At 44.7% G+C, this 18,410-nt stretch overlaps 1 protein-coding gene across 1 annotated transcript in view; it reads right to left on the reverse strand.

The window, feature by feature from the left end:
* smurf2 (SMAD specific E3 ubiquitin protein ligase 2) overlaps positions 1-18,410 on the reverse strand; it is a 49,437-nt gene that overhangs the window by 25,084 nt on the left and 5,943 nt on the right. The window contains exon 2 of the mRNA XM_030089737.1: positions 1,436-1,474. Within this exon, the coding sequence (XP_029945597.1) occupies positions 1,436-1,474 (39 nt within the window). The remainder of the gene's footprint in view (positions 1-1,435; positions 1,475-18,410) is intronic.

Genomic DNA, 18,410 nt, shown 5'->3' on the forward strand with positions numbered 1-18,410 from the left:
TCCTGCTTAAATTTAACCCACAGCCTACTGACAGCTACAATACAAACAATCTTTACAAGATACTGAGATTCAGGCCAAGTTTTAACAACAACGTTTTCACAGAATTGTTGACAACAACATTTTGACAACATTTCAAGTTAAAACACCATCGTTTTTGTGTTTTCGTTTCAGAAAAGTTTCGCATTTACACGTCAACACAGGGCCTGATTAGTGGCTGTCAGCTCAGTATTTCATGTTCACTCTGCTCTGAATTCGCCAAGTATTTTCAGAACCTGTGTAGTTTTTTTATAGTAGTGTTTCTGTACACCATAAAAAAGTGTAAAGTTTTTATAGTTATTGGAAACTACTGCTTTACCCATTTGAAAAAAATCTTTAAAATAATACGATTAATGGCAAAGAATAATCAGAACTCAACACTTTAACATCAGTTGTAGTCTGAAGTAGAATTTACAGCTAAAAAGCATATTTTTTATACTATTCTGATGAAACACAACACCTCTACTTTAATATGTTGAAGAAAATATACTAATACATGTATGCACACGCTGATACGGACAGTTAAAAACTATTGTAAATGTGGTTCAGGTATGAATTCCACACAACTTTAGTAAGAACTGTCACTATTTAGATTTACATCGGGCAGATTTATATAGAGAGAGTTAAAGACTGTAGTATGACTGCTGCTTCTAAAACAATGTGGCAACTCTACAGCTCAAAAAAGACAATAATGAGCTTTACTTATATATCACTTGACAAAAGAATCTGATGCTACAATATAAGCTGATTTCATTCTCAATAGCAGGATCCGTTGGGTTTTCTTTTTTTTTTTTCTTTTGGTTTATCTCTGCTCTTAGTGTCACTCTCAACCACCAACTCCCGAAACTGCATGTTTGCTCAGCTCCTGAGCGCAGGAATGGCAGGAATGGGAACCACACAAACCACCTGAGAGAGCGCAGGACCTTTACGTGCTCACTCACCATGACAGCCCGGCCCAAACACAGCAAAACACTCACAACACCACAGACACCTACACATGAGTTATTAAGGACTTACCCAGCAGTGTCTGCACAACAGCTGTCCATCCAAATATATATATATAAATATATGTGCACATTGTGGAGACACAAAACTTTATATGGGAACTATAAATGAGGAATTACATAAAGTCTGCAATTTTAGGTTTAATGAGACGTGACTGCAATCCTTTAGAGGACGTGTAAGAAAGTATCCACATCTGCTGAAAGGGCTAAATGAGTACATCCTTGGGTGTTGCTGATGGGTTGCAGTAGACACTTTAGCGGCCCAAAGTGGACCGCATTTCTACAATTCAAGAGGACTTTATGGGGTGTGCATCAGGTTCCCACAATCCCTACAGGGAAACACCCGGCAAAAGGGCTTATTATAAACAGTTGTGAGTGGAGGACAGGATACTTACGGAAAAAGTCCTTCTTCACCAGGTTCTTGGCACAGAGGACTGAAAGAGAAAAGAGATACTTCTATTAAAATAAAACCTCAGCAACAGTAAAGCTTGAATTTACATCTGAATTTTGCAGCATTATCAAAAAAGCATTTTTAATGATTATTTTTAAAAACGAAAAACTCAAAATCGTCTCATCCTCATGCTTTTCCTGCCCAGTTTTTGCCCTTCAGAATGGTATGTTTGAGAAGTGACAGGAGTGTGCAGGGGCAGGCAGCAGGAAGTGACTGGTCTGGTTTTGGGACTGGTGTACGGGAAAACACTGTGCTGAGAACAACTGCATCGCAGCTCGGAGCCGAACACCGATTACACAAACCACATCTTCCCTTTGATTATTTATAGCACAGAACGTGGCCCCCTGTGGGTCATGACACCTTGTCAACAACAAACACAAGAGGCAACCCCCCCCCCACCTCTGCTGCTTTCACTCTGCAGCTTTAGCGCAATTAAAGAGAAAGCACTTAAATTCTGCAGCCTTGACGGGATGTTTGGTCCCTGCACGCTTTCCACAGAGCAGAGCCTGATCTGCCTCGTCGACTCTCGCCGCGATGGAAGTGTTGAAATGGAGCCGCTCACACCCTCCTGTGCAAAGTGCAGATGGATGAGGGAGCTCGGATGAGGAAGCTGGGTAAGCACCTGGGTGTCTGAAGTTGCAGCCAGTGAGTCAGGCGCGTGGAAACAAGTTTTTTTTCCTTTCCCCCCTTTTTCGATAATGAAGTCCCTCTGAGGAAGAGCCACTAATCTGGCTGGACACCGATGTGGCTGATTCACTGGCTCAAAGAGGGATGACGCATTATAACAGATAGAAACTTCAAGCGGTGGGAGCTGATGCTTCACTGCAGTCATTGTTAAAATTATCCAAAGATCTGAAGTGGGCGCAGCTCACGCTCTGTGGCCCCATTTTCAAAAAAAAAAAAAATGTTTGATCTGGTTGAGGTTGTAACATCTGCTCGCCAACACTTGGAGCGGCAACTGGAACGCTTTGCGGCGAAACCTCAGCGAGACACAATGTGAATGATCTCATCCCTCGCTATTCTGTTGAAGGGGGAACATAATAGGACGATCTGCCTGTTGTCGCTGGACGGCAGGTGTTTCTTAGCTGACGTTACTCACAACTGCACCCAGGAATCAACCACCACTTTCATGACTGGAGGACCACCCACTCACTCCAAACCGAACCAGTTAGGAGTGATAATGTTGTACATGAGTGTTATTTATCGCACGCTACACTGCAGTGCGTTTGATCTATCACTACAAACTGTCATTATCGTGACTGCAGGGATGTTTGGCCTTCACTGTGCAAAATGAAACATGTGCTCGCAAGTACGAATGGACGAAGGGTGGATTCTGAACCAGAACGACTGAACATCACGCCAATTATTACACGGTCGCAACAATACGCTCATTTTATAGCAGTAGCACGGGGGAAATGCAACTGCACATGCACAGAACAGTTCTTCTAATCATGTGACTCCCAGTCCATCTTCTCCTGGGAGTTGGTAGTTTACCATTATAGAAATCCAACTTCATCATTTTTCCATATGAATGGACATGTACTCACCATTGTTAATGTATATATGGCATTGTTCTCGTTGTGCAGTGGCACAATATAAAAATGACATAGTTTTCAGCATTTCTGTCATTTCCATGTAAATGGACATCTTTTCCAAAATGTTGTTGCATAAATGTGAAACTTATGTGGAATGGAAACAAAAAAAAGATGTTTTTTTCACTTGAAAAGGCATGTGAAAGGGACCGAAGCGCATATGAAAAATGCTGGGATTCTTTAATCACCAAAAAAACAATCTCGGTTGTCTGCATGACTACTGTGCATTGTATATATAGTATTTAGTCAATACTGTACATATCATAGAAGAGGAAAAAACATTTAATACTGTATTATAATATACAACAATTAATTGGTTTAATGTATAAATATTTATGAACTCCGCGATATAAAGAAAAATACCAGCACATGCACATTTTGAGCAGAATAGAGGGCTTCATCTCTTTTCACAGCCTTCTTAAAACATCTGACACAATCACGTCATGCATAAAGGGAACAGCTGCTTTAGTGTGAGAAATGTAAAAGTATCTTCATCTTTAAGTGTTGGGTGGTAGTTTTTGGATTTAACCCTTGTCCTTTTGTTTTTTTTTCTTTTATGGTAAAATAAATGAGACGTGAAGCATCGACATATTTAGTTAACAAGCAACTAATGGCTGAATCAGGAGCATCTCAAACTTCAATCAGGCCTTTCTCCTCTTCTGCTGTTGTGCGTTTTTGTTCTTTATTGTATTTAAAAAGAATACTCTCTGGTCGTGCTTTGGGTTAGGTCTTGACCTCGATTAAACGAGCCTGGATTTGAATCTTGTTGCAGCAGTAAAGGGCATCTGGCCTAAAAAACAGCCACTCAGTCGCAAAGATTTGTTGTGGCAGCCGAACAGACTACAACACTGTATTTGAGGTCAATCCAATAATGTGTTTGAAATAAATCCAAAGTCAATGTTCCAGCTGCAGCGGTTTGCCGTCTCGATACACGTGCAGGTGAGAGTGCTCGGACTCCGCCGACATAAATAGACAAAAGGCACACCCATAGCGGGAGAGACTGCAGCTGAAGTCATTCAATCTGCGGGGGCTGCTGATTCCTATAAACATCCCCTTCGTGCCACAGATACTCAGACGTACAGACCATGTCACTTATCACTCAAAATCACATTACGCTTCAGCTGAAACAAATTCCAGCCGCCGGGAAACGGCAGCGAGGAGGACATACGCTCCGAGCGCTGCCTTCGCAAAATTACACGCACAAATCACTGGCTTCCCACACTGCATATGCACAACGGGCACATGAGGGAGAGGTTAAAAAAAAAAAAAAACTGGATGCATACCCGACGGAGAGGTGGAGTTGGGGGTGAGGCGACGGCGGGGGGGCCGGCGGGGCGCAGAACATGCTCGACAGATGAGGAAGAATTTCTTTCCGCAAACATCCCTGGGAATGTGTTACGTTCCAGTGAAACCCACCTCATTTCTAAAACATCTGGTACGCATCACTTTCAGTCGCATTCTTCCTGAACACGGAGGAGAGCATGTGCGAGCGCACATGCAGGCCCCCGAGACACGCCGGCCTCCACGCCAACTTTTACTGATCTAATTATTTATTAACAGGCGCGGCAGAATGTGCAGCATGTGTACGTTTCTTTATGTGTGTGTGTGAACGGCGTGCCTTTGTGGGAGGAGGTGACAGAGGTTGACTAAGGTAAGAGTATTTGCTGTAACACGCCACAGGCAATGCCTTTTCTTCAGGGTTTTTCTGTGTTTACTGTATATTATCTATCGCCCAACGCTTTCAGAGAGGTGTCTGAACGGTGCTAAATTCATTCTCCAGCCTGGTGATGACAGAAAACATCTATTCAGCGTCATCACCAACTTTATTCAGTGTCAAGAACAACAAGTCCTGCAACAGATGGCCCCTAAAGTTATCATGAAGTCAGCCTGAGATCCCATAAAAACAGGAGGGAGACGGACGGCGCTTTTTCAACCAGAACGAACCAGGTGCGAGTTCTGCGGTGGAGCCAGAACTTAGGTCGTTCACACCTCAGGATCTCGAGCAGAGTCAGAGCAACGGGTGCTAATCTGGCACCAGGCGGTCCACAACGAAGCACCACTTACGTCACGAGCAGGGGAAGCAGACCCGGACACCGAAAAGACAAACTTCAGGCAGCGATACACTCCGACGAAAGACAACAATCAAGGCGGAGATCTTAGATCGTGGCTCAGAATACGTGATGTTCCTTTGGAAAGAGAGAAAACATCACGAACGTCCGACGTCACGGCAGGGAGACTGCAGGCAGCGAGAGATTATTTTTCTGACAAGTGTCAAGAGTTGTCAGAAATGCTACGAGCTACAGAAAGTAGGAACAACTGGTATGAATGCAGCAGAAAATGACAGGAAGATCAAAGCTACGCCAACGCTGCACCAAAACAATAGTTAGCAGATTCTAGAAGAGGTAAAATTTTGGACTTTTTCCAAATTTTCCCTCTGTTCCCACACTAAACTGTACCTGCACTGCAGGCTTTGTTTCTCACCAGAAGGCACCAGTCTACCAAGGAGTAGCCATTATTGTCAACTCCTGTGCAAATTTAGTTAGTCTGAGCACTAAACATTTTACACTAAAAAGCAGAGAGTGACAGGATTCGTAACTCCAGCCTCCTCGCAGCTGATCTTTATTACAGTGAAACTGCTTCCACTGGTCGTGTGTTTTCTGAGGGATCGAGTTCGTGGCTAATAAAAAATAACAACCACAACAATCACAGAAGCACATTTCGCCATGTTAAAACAATCGCGCCGGGGAAATCTGGCTTACAAGGCCAGACAGCAGTCGGAGAAGCTTTGGAAGACCTGCAGACCCTCCTGTGAGCACGTGAGCTGCCTTCAGCTCGCAACACTGCAATTATACCCATATAGGCTCCTTATGAAAACATACAAAGGACTGAATTACAGCTGAAAACAGAGAGAAAACCACTGGTATGGTGGACAGACAGAGACAATGGCAGCGAAGAGGTCAATTAGGCAGAGTGAGGAGGAGGAGGAGGAAGAGGAGGATGCATCAATCAGGACACAGTGGAAACGAGCCATTGGACGAGAGGCTCAGAGTGAATGTACTCAGTCATTTCATGTAAAGGCTGTAGTGGGTTTCGTGTTCAATAGTGGAAGACAATCCTGGATAAAACCACTGCCAAAATTAAAGAAAACTAACATTGAGGAAAACATCTCTCTGGATCCAGTAGAGCTGTGAACAGCTAATAATGTGATGCCACAGCTTGTCACGCTTTAATTTCATACAAACAAAAACATCATCACAAACATATTTTCGTGAAATCTTAACATCTTGACAATCTTGACATCTACCCCTTTCAGTATTTCCATAACGCAACAAGCATCCATCAGCGTCACGTTTTGCAGTTAGAACAGAGCTAAACAGCTGCGTCTATTATAGAAATACAAAAAAGCTTCACTCTCCGGCCACTAGGTGGCAGTGCGATCCATTCTCAACCATTTCGTACTAGAAATCAACATATTTGCCTAATTTAGTTCTCCCAGAAAATCCAGCTCAACAATAGCAAAGATAGGTGCCAAATTCAATTTTTTTTTTAAAGTTAAACTCAAACATTAAACTCATATTTGTGTTTCAATCATCAAAGCTAATACTTAGTTATCATTTACAAGTAAATTACCCACATTTCAAAACTCCGTACGACTTCCTGCGGAGGCTTCAAATCGGCTTTTAGATGAATCTCTTCTTTGTAAACATCCCTCAATCAAGAAAGTTGGAAAATGAGTGAAATGATAAAATGGCTCACATGCTTTGAGGTGTTAACAGCCGAGCTGCCAGTCACCGAGCACGCTCCGTGCTTTAGTCAAACCGGAGAGGATCAGCGAAGCCTCGCTTGTCCCTCTGAGGTGGAGTGATTGATGCTGCCGGAGCCAAGGACTCGGAGTGCCGAACATGAAGGGCGGGCTGGGTGTTTGGGACCCTCGATTTGAGCTGCCTGTCACCCTTTATGGCGGCGTTGGCCTCATTCATGTTTGATGAGGTTCCTCGGAGGGCCCGCCGCCTACTTCGCGCTGAAAGTCCTCGTCACTTTCGGCGTGCATAAATCTGAGTTTCTGACACGCCTCCAGGCAGTGAAGCCTCTCTAATGACGCTGCGTTTAACTTTAGCTGTGAAGTTCGGAGGAGGAATCATACGAGGGAGCAGGAGGAGGAGGAGAAGGGAGCGGCCTCTGAATGTAGAGCAGGGGAACAAGTCGAGAGGGGCAACAACGAAAGAAGCTTAATGCTTTGCTAATGAGAAATAAAAATTCTGCAGCACAAAAAAATGTTTGCATGTCAATTCAAGTTCATGATTGCATATTAATGCAAGAACCTCCTGCTGGATTCCTCGCGGTGATGCAGTCTATCGTCAAGTAGCTAAACGGCCCAGCATACTTACAAGGTCATTACTTTTCTCTCACGACGCAGGCGCTTTACGTAATGACATTAGCCGAGATGACAGCGCTCCCTCCCGAGCCCGCAACGCAGAAATCAGCTCAGATTTATGTCGTTATGTCCAAATGGGGTGCTGGTGAGAGAAACCCTCGCTAAGCAGGGGAAGTGGGCGAGCTTGCACCTACAGGGCACCGCCGTAAATCTCTTGGTTTATTGGTCGCCCGGGACTGGCTTTTCTCAAGCTGACGCACTGACCAATGGAATTATCCGCGCTCTCGATTTCAGTTAAAACAGAGGAAGCATCATTAGCCTCGACGGGCAAATGGCTGTTTTCAACTTTAGCACAACTGAACAATCACACTTCTGCTGTTTTTACCAAGACCTGAGGTTCAATTCAGACAGAACCAAACGTCTCTTTTATTCCCTGAAGATGTGCTGCACCGTCAATTTCATGGTTGTACTAGCACGGTACAACACAATACATTATAAAAAAGTTCAAAAAGTGTATGGCTGTGACATTTTAAAAATTCAATTTTCAACATTCAGTACACACGGTGTTGCTAAAAAACGCAAATTGTACTATGTGACCCTGATAAAAACAATTACAGACACACACATCACAGCCATCAGTACATCACACACTGAAGTCTGTATTGTAGTGAACCAAGGGATGACTGTGTGATTACACTCCTCTCGTCTTCAGTCACATAAACACACACACACACGGACGCCGGCTCCGGAAAAGCATCGCAAAAAAAGAAGCGTACATCCCGGCCCCAGTTTAAAAAAATCCTCTGTCGTCATAGCGACGGCCAGTATGGAGGCAGAGCCGAGAGAAGGGTTTCTCTGTGCTGCCTGTGTTTCTTATTCCGGTGGCGGCGTCTCCCACAGCCAGGGAATGCAGCGCTGACGGACGAGGCCGAGGGGAGGGAGGGGGGGCCGGGGGACACCGCCGCAGACACAAGGCAGGATGAGACCCCTGCAGACCGCTACTGTAAGACTGGAGGGATTCTTCTACTTGAGTCATCCGTTTATATCAATTATCCGCTTTTTAACAACCATCAGCATAATGAATGTTTCTTTTTTATGCTTATCATCATGTTTTATCTGTTTAACATAAATTCACCTTCTTTTTGTTAAGTCATTATTTGATTTTGGCAAAAATTTACGGCACGTTGTCAACTAATTCGACTAACTTGTACTTAAATAAAGTTTATTTGGCCCATTGCAATGTTTATGAGAATGACAACATTAGTCTGATGTCCTCACTTTGAGCAGCAGTTTTACATTTCAGCTCAGTTTGATGATGATAGTTCCATACAAAAGGCCGCAGAGCACTTCAGGAGGGGAAAAAGAGATCACTCGTGTTATTCCCTGCATTTTGAAGGGCTCACTTACAGGATGTGGCTGCAGGCAGACAGGCTCGCCCACACAGACCCATCAGAATGCTGCTAAAAAAGCAGCATCACCTGCAGCCTTACACATTACAACTGGCAGAAAAATATACAAATTTGTCAGTGACTGCATGGAAATAAGACCTGGCGGCTGACACCGAGAACAGGGGTGCCGTGTGTTTGCTCTCGGCGGCTGCTCGGCTGACTGCAACTTATTAGCTACATAATGGTTTTTCACATCGCAGCCCAAACAGTGCCGCTTCCCTGAGGGACAGCTGGGAAAGCTAAACAAACCCTGCACACAAGTGATTATCAAGCCTGCGTTCGCTCCTTCCTTCGCCGGCTCGTCTCTTAATAAATAATAATAATAATAAAGAAAAGGCCGATTCCTCTGAGTGGTGACGAGCGGCCTCGGCACAGGCGAAACCTTGGGGGGGGGGGGTGGCGAAGTTGAAGTCCCACCTGTGGGGAGAGGACGGGCACAGTTTCTCACAGGCGGAGCACAAAGAGTTCTACTGTGGAGGCGAATCAATGAAGCTCGCCAGACGCAAGCCAAACACCTGGCGAGGGAGTGGTCACGTGACGCTGCGAGGGGCTGGGGGAGGGGAGGGGCCGTCATCATGGCAGCAACCGCCGGTCGGGGACAAGATGGAGCTGGGGAGCTATTTTCATGTGTTGCGAAGCAAATATTTAACTGACTCGTTCACACAGGGCAACGAAGCCGAGCCTGGGAACAGGACGGAGCGCCGTTGGGGAAAAAAAAAAAAAAAGAGGGTTCACACTGCCTCTGGTCTGTTGCTCTGTGGTTAACCATCACAGCGGAGCCCGTGAGGTGGAGGAAATGGGGGGGTGTGGGAACAGAGACGACCGCCTGGTAATAGCCCACCATTCCCATCCCCGTCCCAAATCAAAACTGTCTGGAAACAGCCTAATAGGAGGAAGAAGGAGGGGAGGGGGGGCGTTCAGAAACAGCGGCGGACAGTCGGGATGCACAAAATTGCGCAAACCTAAATAAACCTCATCAGGGCCCCCTAGCTCAGGTTGGCCGCTTTGTGACCCCCTTTTCCTGACCACCTGGTTCAACCGTACACTGCAAGACAGTCGGTTACATCTTCGGGGAATGGCACTCCCTCCAGCAGACCTTTCCTTTGCCTGTCTGCCTGTTTGTCTGTCTCCCCTGTTTTGACTCCAGGCCCAGGACCGCGGACTCTCATGAGCGGCATTGTTCTTCTATAAACAAAGGGCTTCCTCTTCCCCTCGCCACTCCTCCCTAACCTCTGCGGGACTTAAAACCTGCGCCGAGGGAGAAAAACGGAGACAGAGGGCTGCCACTGACGAGCGCCGACGTCGGACAACCTGTTCGCAATCTCTCGCTAATCACCGAGCTGTCTCCTAATCTGTCAATGCTGACAGCATGTTGGCTTATGTTTAGTCTTGAACACGGCCTCTGCAGACCAATATCACTGCGGCTGCAGCAAACGAAAGCTGATATTCAATAAGCTTAAGTCTACTTTGAACTGAACTGACAGAGAGGCTCACCAACAGCCAGAAAGCATGGCGTCAGATAAGGATCTCGTCCCTCCTGTGCATCCTTGTTTGGGTTTCCACTGCAACTGAAGAAGCCATGAAGAGCAGACAAATGATGGATACAGTTGCAAGCAAATTGGTCGTTTTTGCAAACGTTTCCCAGTTACTGTGTGCAATTTTTGATACCTGTGCACATTTACTTTTCTCTAACTTGCAGATTTAGGGAGAAGTCCCATTTATTCTGGAATGGAATTATTTCATTTCTTTTCAATACCCATGAAGTTACACCCATGGCAGTGATCGATGCAGGATTTTAAAATGTTCATTTCATGCAAAATAGCAATTTTTTATTTCAATGAATCAAGTGTAATGTCATAATGTGGGATCCAGCTTCTCTATTGTTTGCTGCCCTCATGGCTTAGTCGATAAATTCCAAAATTTAGAGACACCGATTAACCTTAAACCTATAGAACCGCTGAGAAATCATACAATCTCGCACAGGAGGGAGTCAAGTAAAGAACTGAGCCGATGTTTTCCTGCTGTGTGGCACAGAGCTAAACCACTACACCACTGTGCAGCCCTGATTTATTCTAAATAACTGAAATCAAATTAAATGGTTTGCTATACACTTGTGTGGTCTGGTGCAAGTTCAACATCAACAAAACAAAAGTGCAACAAACCCTTTTTTTTCTGGGGGGGGGGGGGGGTAGACATGTATGTTTTCCACAGTTGCGACCACAACAAGCACTCATGGAAAGCACTTGGGGGTGCAGTGAAAGTGGGTTACGGTGAAAAGGCTTGCCGATACCACTTAACTTCAGCCCTGAAACGGCGTCTGGGCAGAACAGAGTGAGGAAGCCAGGTCGAGTTTCACAAACCTAATCTCTCTCTTCACAGGCCATCGGTGGAAACGTGGTCTGAAGACAAATTGGCTCAAAGGCACTGGGAAATATCTCCGTTTTTGGCAGGTTTTTACGTCTGTGCAAATCCACTTATGTAATATGCAAATCTGATAAGACCCCTGGTCACACGGTGCAAATATTAGAGTCACTGGTAGCAGAGTGATCATGGAACCCAGCGGCTGCCAGGAAAATCTCCTAATACCTCTAAAAAGACCTGCAATTTCCAAGATTCTGAAAATTAGAAAGGAAAAAGTAACAAAATCTGCCAGTGCATCATTTCATACCGAGAGGAAAACAGAAAAGGAACACTCGGAAGAAAAGGGGGAAAAAAAAAAAAAAAAAAACTGGACCTCATGAGCCTCTTTCCAGGTTGCAAAAATCACAGAGGCATGCTTCGTCTCCTTCTCACATGTGCCTCATGTGAGGAGGGGAAAAGTCCAATCTTGTCAACAATTGAGAGGCTGAGAAGAAACCAGCAGCGAAAAGTACTAAAGAAACTCATAATCCCTGTGACGTCCAGTAAATACCACAAAGCAAATGCAGAGAGCGTGCATGCTGCAGAGCGTTGCTGCAAGATCTCTGAAGACATCTGTTTCACCAAATCACTGTGACCAGAAGCATGAAAAGAAATGTTGGAATTAGAGTAAAGAAAAGACGGAAGACATAATATATCCCCAATCACTTCTTCACAAAACGGATAAAAAGGAGCCTGTGACTATGAGAAGCCGTAAATCGTTATACATCGCACTCAGCACCTGCTGCCGAAGTGATGAGAGATCTCCTGAAACGCTCCGAGACGCTGGGAGGAAGCAGAGACCTGTTCTGTTCTGCCAGGTGGTGTTAAAACACAGATGATACGCTCCGGTTCCAAAACCACGCAACACTAAATCTCAGAGATTATTAGACATTGTTAACGTGCGGGAACTCGGCCAAGATAAATGATGGTGCGCAAAATTGAGCTATGCTTTGGATTTATTGTAGGTGCCATGATGTTGGCAACTATAACTAATTGAGATATATAACAAGTGAGATTTAAATCAACGGGGAGAAGCCTGACACGGACTGTAGTAGTGCGCAAACTAAGCTGGAACAGTCAAGTATTGAAAAATCCCACATCCACAGGTATCGGCAACAAAAGTGCATAGTCAGCCGATTATTCATAGAAACATGTGACTACTGTAGCTACTGGAACCGCCGTTTCAACAAGCTTATAAGAAAATCTGCTGCATTTGGTAAATGCAAGCTTCAAAAGCTGAGGTATAAGCTACACAAAATAAATATCAACAGATGGGTGATGCCCAGGACTGTCCCTGAACACCTCTCCAAAACTGCTACGATCACAGATGACCAAACACTCGTAACTGTCCTTGAACGCCTCTCCAAATTGTGGACTCTCAATACCATTCAGGCTGTGCACTCAATGACACCAAACCAAGGTAAACTCTCTCAGCACCAATGGATCAAAATTTCCATTTCTTCCTTCATTAAAATAATTTTTGATAAATTCTTTTGCTGATTTAAAGTCACTGAGGAGCTGTTTTTGACCACATTCGATGCAACAATGCAAGATGTTATGGTTTCAGCCAATAGAAAGCTATAACGTCATTTCACAGTGTTCCCATCTGTGCTGTCACAGTCGGGGTAAACCTGAAGGAAAACAATGGAGCAGACTTTATAAATTCACTGATTGAGAAGAGCGAGGAGATCACCTTCCTGTGCAAAACCCCGCTCGACGACATGGGGAAACTCACCACACACATCCACACGTGAGAGGAAAGAGGCTGGCAACATTCTTAGTGTGAGAACATTTCATCCGTCTCACGTCACCTTTTCCCTCTGTGATACAGTCTGCTGTAATTGCATAATAGAAGAATCCACCCCTCCTATTTTCAGCTCCAAATAGTGGGAAACCACGCCACCCTGGCAATTTCTAGTGGCATTCCTGCTAGCCCTGCATAGTACATCACTCTCTCTTTCCACTCTGTGATACAACGTGCCGAACGGAGAGTCATCCAGGCGAGTAAAGTCTTCCACAGTATCATCACCGCTAAGTGAGAAGTCAAAACAGTGAGCGGAGTGCAGGCACGGCTCCGGCTTCTGCAAGCTTGCACCGCTGCTGGCCGCTTCCCGGGCTGTTTTGAGTGTGGCTGCGTGGCTCTCCGAGCGTCTTGGCTCCTGTGCCCACACTGATGTAATGGAGGAGCGCAGAGGAGAGGTCTGGATCCAACTCCAGTGGAAGTGAGGGAGGTGGGATAGTACCAACCTGTTTAACAGAAGTTGAGGACCACCACACTCCCGAGTTAACTGCCAGAAATGCCGCCGCCGCTGCCGTTCCCCCCGCCTTTTCCCTCCAAATTTCCTGGGGAGCTTTAGTTTCTAAGAATGATTTCACAACTTCATCTGGGAGCAGCGTTACATCATTACCACCCAGCCATATTTTCCTCTTTTCCACCGTCTGCCTTGCCAATGAATGTGTTGGACTGAGCGGAACATCAGCCACTTTTAAGAACCGGGACAATAATCATGTTGTAATTATAGATGAAAGCGTCTGACTGAAATCTACTAACGTCCGTCCTTCCTTGCGACATGAGGTATTCATTAATAGAAACCGTGAGCGTTTCTAGTGATGATTCACGGCAGTGCAGTGGTGGTCTCCTGATCAAAAAACAATGACTGAGAGCCGCCTTGTGCAGGTGCATGTCATAAAAAGACTTTACAAACTGGCCGACATGTATCGACAGGATATGCATCATCGAATTGGAGCCAAATTTAGCTGTGAGTGATCAAGTCATGTCTCCAAGCCAAAGATTTTCTACGAAGCAGTAAAATAAACAAACCTGTGGCAAGTCATAACCTTCGTACGAGAAAGTAAAGAAAACTACTGCACAAACCACTCAGGCGTGAGGTCTACTGATGTGTTTCAACTCGTACAGAGAGACAGTGACCTTTGATTATTGGATTAGAATCCGTCAATGCGAGTCATTGTGTCTTCTACGGTCCTCTCAAAACACGCCGTCCACATTAATGGGAGGAAAGAAAGAGGAGAAAAGATTCTTGGTAAATCACATTATGAAGAAAAGAAAAGGACAAACTCTGAACGATGATGACCTTTCAGATCTAACAACTCAGAATGAAATATTTGGCCCAGATTTTAGAGAACTCCTTCAACATGTTCCTCAAATGACCTCGTACATTATAAAGTAAAGGACAAGCCTAAAGCACTGATGACCTTTGACAGCTACAATCCACTGAGTTCCCCTTCAAGTCACTACAGACATTGGAAAAAGTTTTGAAGCTAACTCAGACCATGAACATTCATTTCATGCAGTCTTGGAAAACCAGTCAGAAGCAATGCAAGTTGTTTGGCCTTCAAAAGAGCAAACATATTTTTAATTGTAACATTTGTTCAACTGGACAAGTGACAGTTCACGTAACATCAAAATCTAACATCAAAACCTTTTATACTTGAGAGAAAATGGGGATTAGTGGCAAATCGAAATACATTTCTTCACAGTGTTCCTGATAAATTACCTCAAAATTTAAACAAAGAAAATCTAAAGTTCAGGCGACCTTTGAAGACCAAAGCCTAATAATCAGGTCTGGATTACTGGCAGCTGTGGTAAAACACGGTTCAATCTAGGTGTCACTCTATCCCAAGACTGGTGTTTGGATCCCATCAGCCACATGTCTACGAGCGTTCTAACAGCATGTGAGAACATTCCAGAGTAGCTCTGTTGCTATCGGTTTGAGCATGAATGACTGATATCGACCGTGTTCTTTATCTTTGATATCTGTAACAATTCAGACAAGCGCTTCACCTTTGGCCACCGGAGTCAAGTCAGTTCATCCATGAGTCAGGGTTTTTGTGGATGTTTGCGTCAAATTTCAAAGAAATTACCCCAGATGTTCCTGAGACGAACCAAAAATAAACCAGGCAACACAAAAAAAACACAATACCTCCAAGTATGGCTGTTACTGGCACTGAGGCATAAAGCGTCTGCCCACACAATAATTTCATTCAGTCTTAGGACATCAATAGAAGAAAAAAAAAAAAAGACATCTGGGTTAGATTACAGAAAGTCCTCACCTCTGGAGGACTCTGTTTCAAGCACCAGACTGTAACTGTGTACAATAAGTGCCTTAGCTATGATAATGGAGACTACGAGGTGAGGCGACATCCCAGAACATGAATGAGTGCTTCGTCTGTACCATCTGCCCGAGAGCTGAATCATCAGGCACTCCTACTTTTGGCTAGAATTGCCAGTTAGTCTCGTAAATGACTTCCTGCAAAGCAAACCACAGCTCTTATCAAGTAGACTGTTACACATCAACTTCAAGAGTCACTGAGGGAAGGTAACAGATACTGAGTAACTATGAACCTCTGTGATTATTGAGGATTTTTCTAAGGCAGAGGTGTGAGAAAAGAAAAAAAAAAAGACCTGCTGGAATATCACATTTGCTTCTCTGTGCACATGCAGAGGTATTTTTTTTTCTACCAGGCAGGAATCCTGTGGTGTATTTGTTCAACTTGAGCGGAGATGCCATTTGAAATGTGAGCCGGTGTGAATATAAACATCTCTCTTCTGATCCCGTCTCCTCGGAGGACCGAAGGGGCTCAAACGTCAGGCGGAGGCACGGACAGACGTCTCCAGTCAGCTGTTGGCGTCTTGCGGCTTTTGCACCACCACCACCCACCTTTCCCTTCACCCGCCGCCACCCGCCGCCCCCCCCCCCCTCGGCCCGGGCAACAGTGCAGACTTGAGAGACCCCCATCTGCTTGAGGTTAGTCAGAGTTACAGAGCTAATCGCATCAACCCGTGTCCACGCAGGTTGGAAGCAGAACTGGCACGTCGGAGAATTAATCTCAGGTTACCCCCGTCACCCCCGTCGTCAGACAGCTGGGCACGAACACGCCGGCCACCCGGCATCCGCCTCCGTTTCTGGGGGGGGGGAAAGTGAAATGACCCACACAGCATGTGCGGCTGTTTATCAGAGCTAACGAGACCCGGTGCAAACCCGCTGAGTGATCTCACCTGGTTCGCGCCGCTGAGAGATGATAATCACAGACATCCCAGAAAACAAATGAGACGGGGGAGGAAACGAGCTTAAATGAAACAGCTTCGATCACAGATCAAACGTGGAATGTGACAGGAGAGGCGTTTTCCTCGCCTACTGATCCACAGCCTCCAGACCAGTGCAATAATCGGAGTTTGGTGCTGATGTCCCACCGATGGAAGCCACTTTTTCTTTCGCCAAGACAGAAGACGGCTAATAAATGCATGAAGCCACGTTCAAGCGTAGTTTTGTTTTTCAGTTTGAGAAAAATGTTAAAATAAAATCATTGGAGCAAAACCTTAATTTAACATTTTAACTATTCTTGGCAACCGACCTTGCTGATCGACTTATTAACTTTTTATCCTATCACATTTCAAAAACTCTAAACTACTTTCTTCACTCCAAATTATCCTTTAGATTTCTACTTTAATTCTCACATTTTGAGATTTGAACACCATTCTTGATATTTTGATCCTAGTTTCAATTCATTCTCTAATATGATCCACTCAACATCAATGTTAGGATTTTAAGATTATTCGCCATATTTTTACTGTATTCGAGGTATTTCTAACTCATTCTCGACCTTTAAGGTGCCATTCTGACATTTTGTCACACTCATCAGGTTGTAGTCATACTATCATGCGGTTTGTCAACTAAGATAAGACACAAAGTGTGTGCATGTCTAAGTATACCCCTTTTCAGAATAGGCAACTAAAGGGCAACTGAAGTCAAACAGAGTTGGAGCCTGACATTGGATATGCATGCAAGTGTGTCCGATTGGAAAAAAAATACCCCCAAGAGAAGTTTCTAACTTCAAAGAGTGCGCTAGTTTGGGAAATGGGCAAGAAATGAGGGGGCTTGGCTGGTGGGAGGTACGGCAAGTAGAACAGCCAGGCGGTCCTGATAGGAAAAGTGCCTGCGGCAAAAATCACTTTAGTCCTCGGAGTAGCTTCCCTCCCTCGCACTCGCCACTAATCCGATTCTGACCCATTAACCACCACAGCCAGGTTAACAGAGCAGGGCTTTGAAGAAGGTCTTTCCCAAACCACCCAGGAGGATTAGCGCTCCTCCGAAGCCAAAGGGATGTTCTCGCTCGGCGTGCTCTTTTCCCTTCCGGCAGCGCTGCTGAAGGCGCACGGACTAGTGCGAGCTTGCAAAGGAGCACAGTCCAAAGATACGGATCTGACTCATCCCGGACCCTGAATACACCGCGCTAATTTAAATTCTTTATGAACTGTAATTAACGGAAGCTCGCTGCACAATGGCTTCATTAAATATGTTGAAGTAAGAGATTGTGAGTGCTTTCAGGTATGAGAGTAAAGGGATCATCATCTCTCTCTTTACCCTCAGGCGTGGAAAGACTCACAATGATACACTGAAAGAGCAGTGCTGAATAGAGTTTGGGGCTGATCGGCGCAAGATAGAAGAGTTACGGCTGAAAGGTTGCAGGAATCATAAAATTGGATCAACTTCAATATGCAACATCATGCAGAATTAACCAAAATGTGAATTAAGTTTGGTTTTTGCTGAGCAGTTACAATAAGAGAGCTGAACAGAGTTGACTGGAAGCAACACGAACAGCAGAGCTATCTACAGAGGAGCGTTCATTTCAGGGTAAAAATCACCCTAATGTGGCAAATCTGACCACAAAGTCAAAGTATTCGACGCCCAGTTAAATTCCAAAATCATACAGACATGCAGGAAAACAGTATTTCTCTACTCAAGTGCCTCATTGAGGCAAAGTTGACCACAGCTTTTTGTTGTAATTGCCAACAAGATGATCACAGAAAATGTGAAACAGTGGGATTTTTTTTTTCTTCAGGTATTCAGGTAAAGAGCAGTGAACTTTTGACTGGACTAGACCCTTGAATCCATCTAATTATTACATCCATTATCCCACAATCCATTACTTACACGAAAGCTTGAAGTGAAAATGGAAAACTTTCATTGAATTTCATTGGTCCGTTTAAACAACATACAATGAAAACAACTTTCTGAAAACACTCCCAAAGCGGAACTTTTTGAAGACGCTTCAAACTTTTCAGGTCACAGAACCTGGTTCTTC

The sequence above is a fragment of the Salarias fasciatus genome, chromosome 4, assembly GCF_902148845.1.
Source record: "Salarias fasciatus chromosome 4, fSalaFa1.1, whole genome shotgun sequence".
Lineage (NCBI taxonomy): Eukaryota > Metazoa > Chordata > Actinopteri > Blenniiformes > Blenniidae > Salarias > Salarias fasciatus.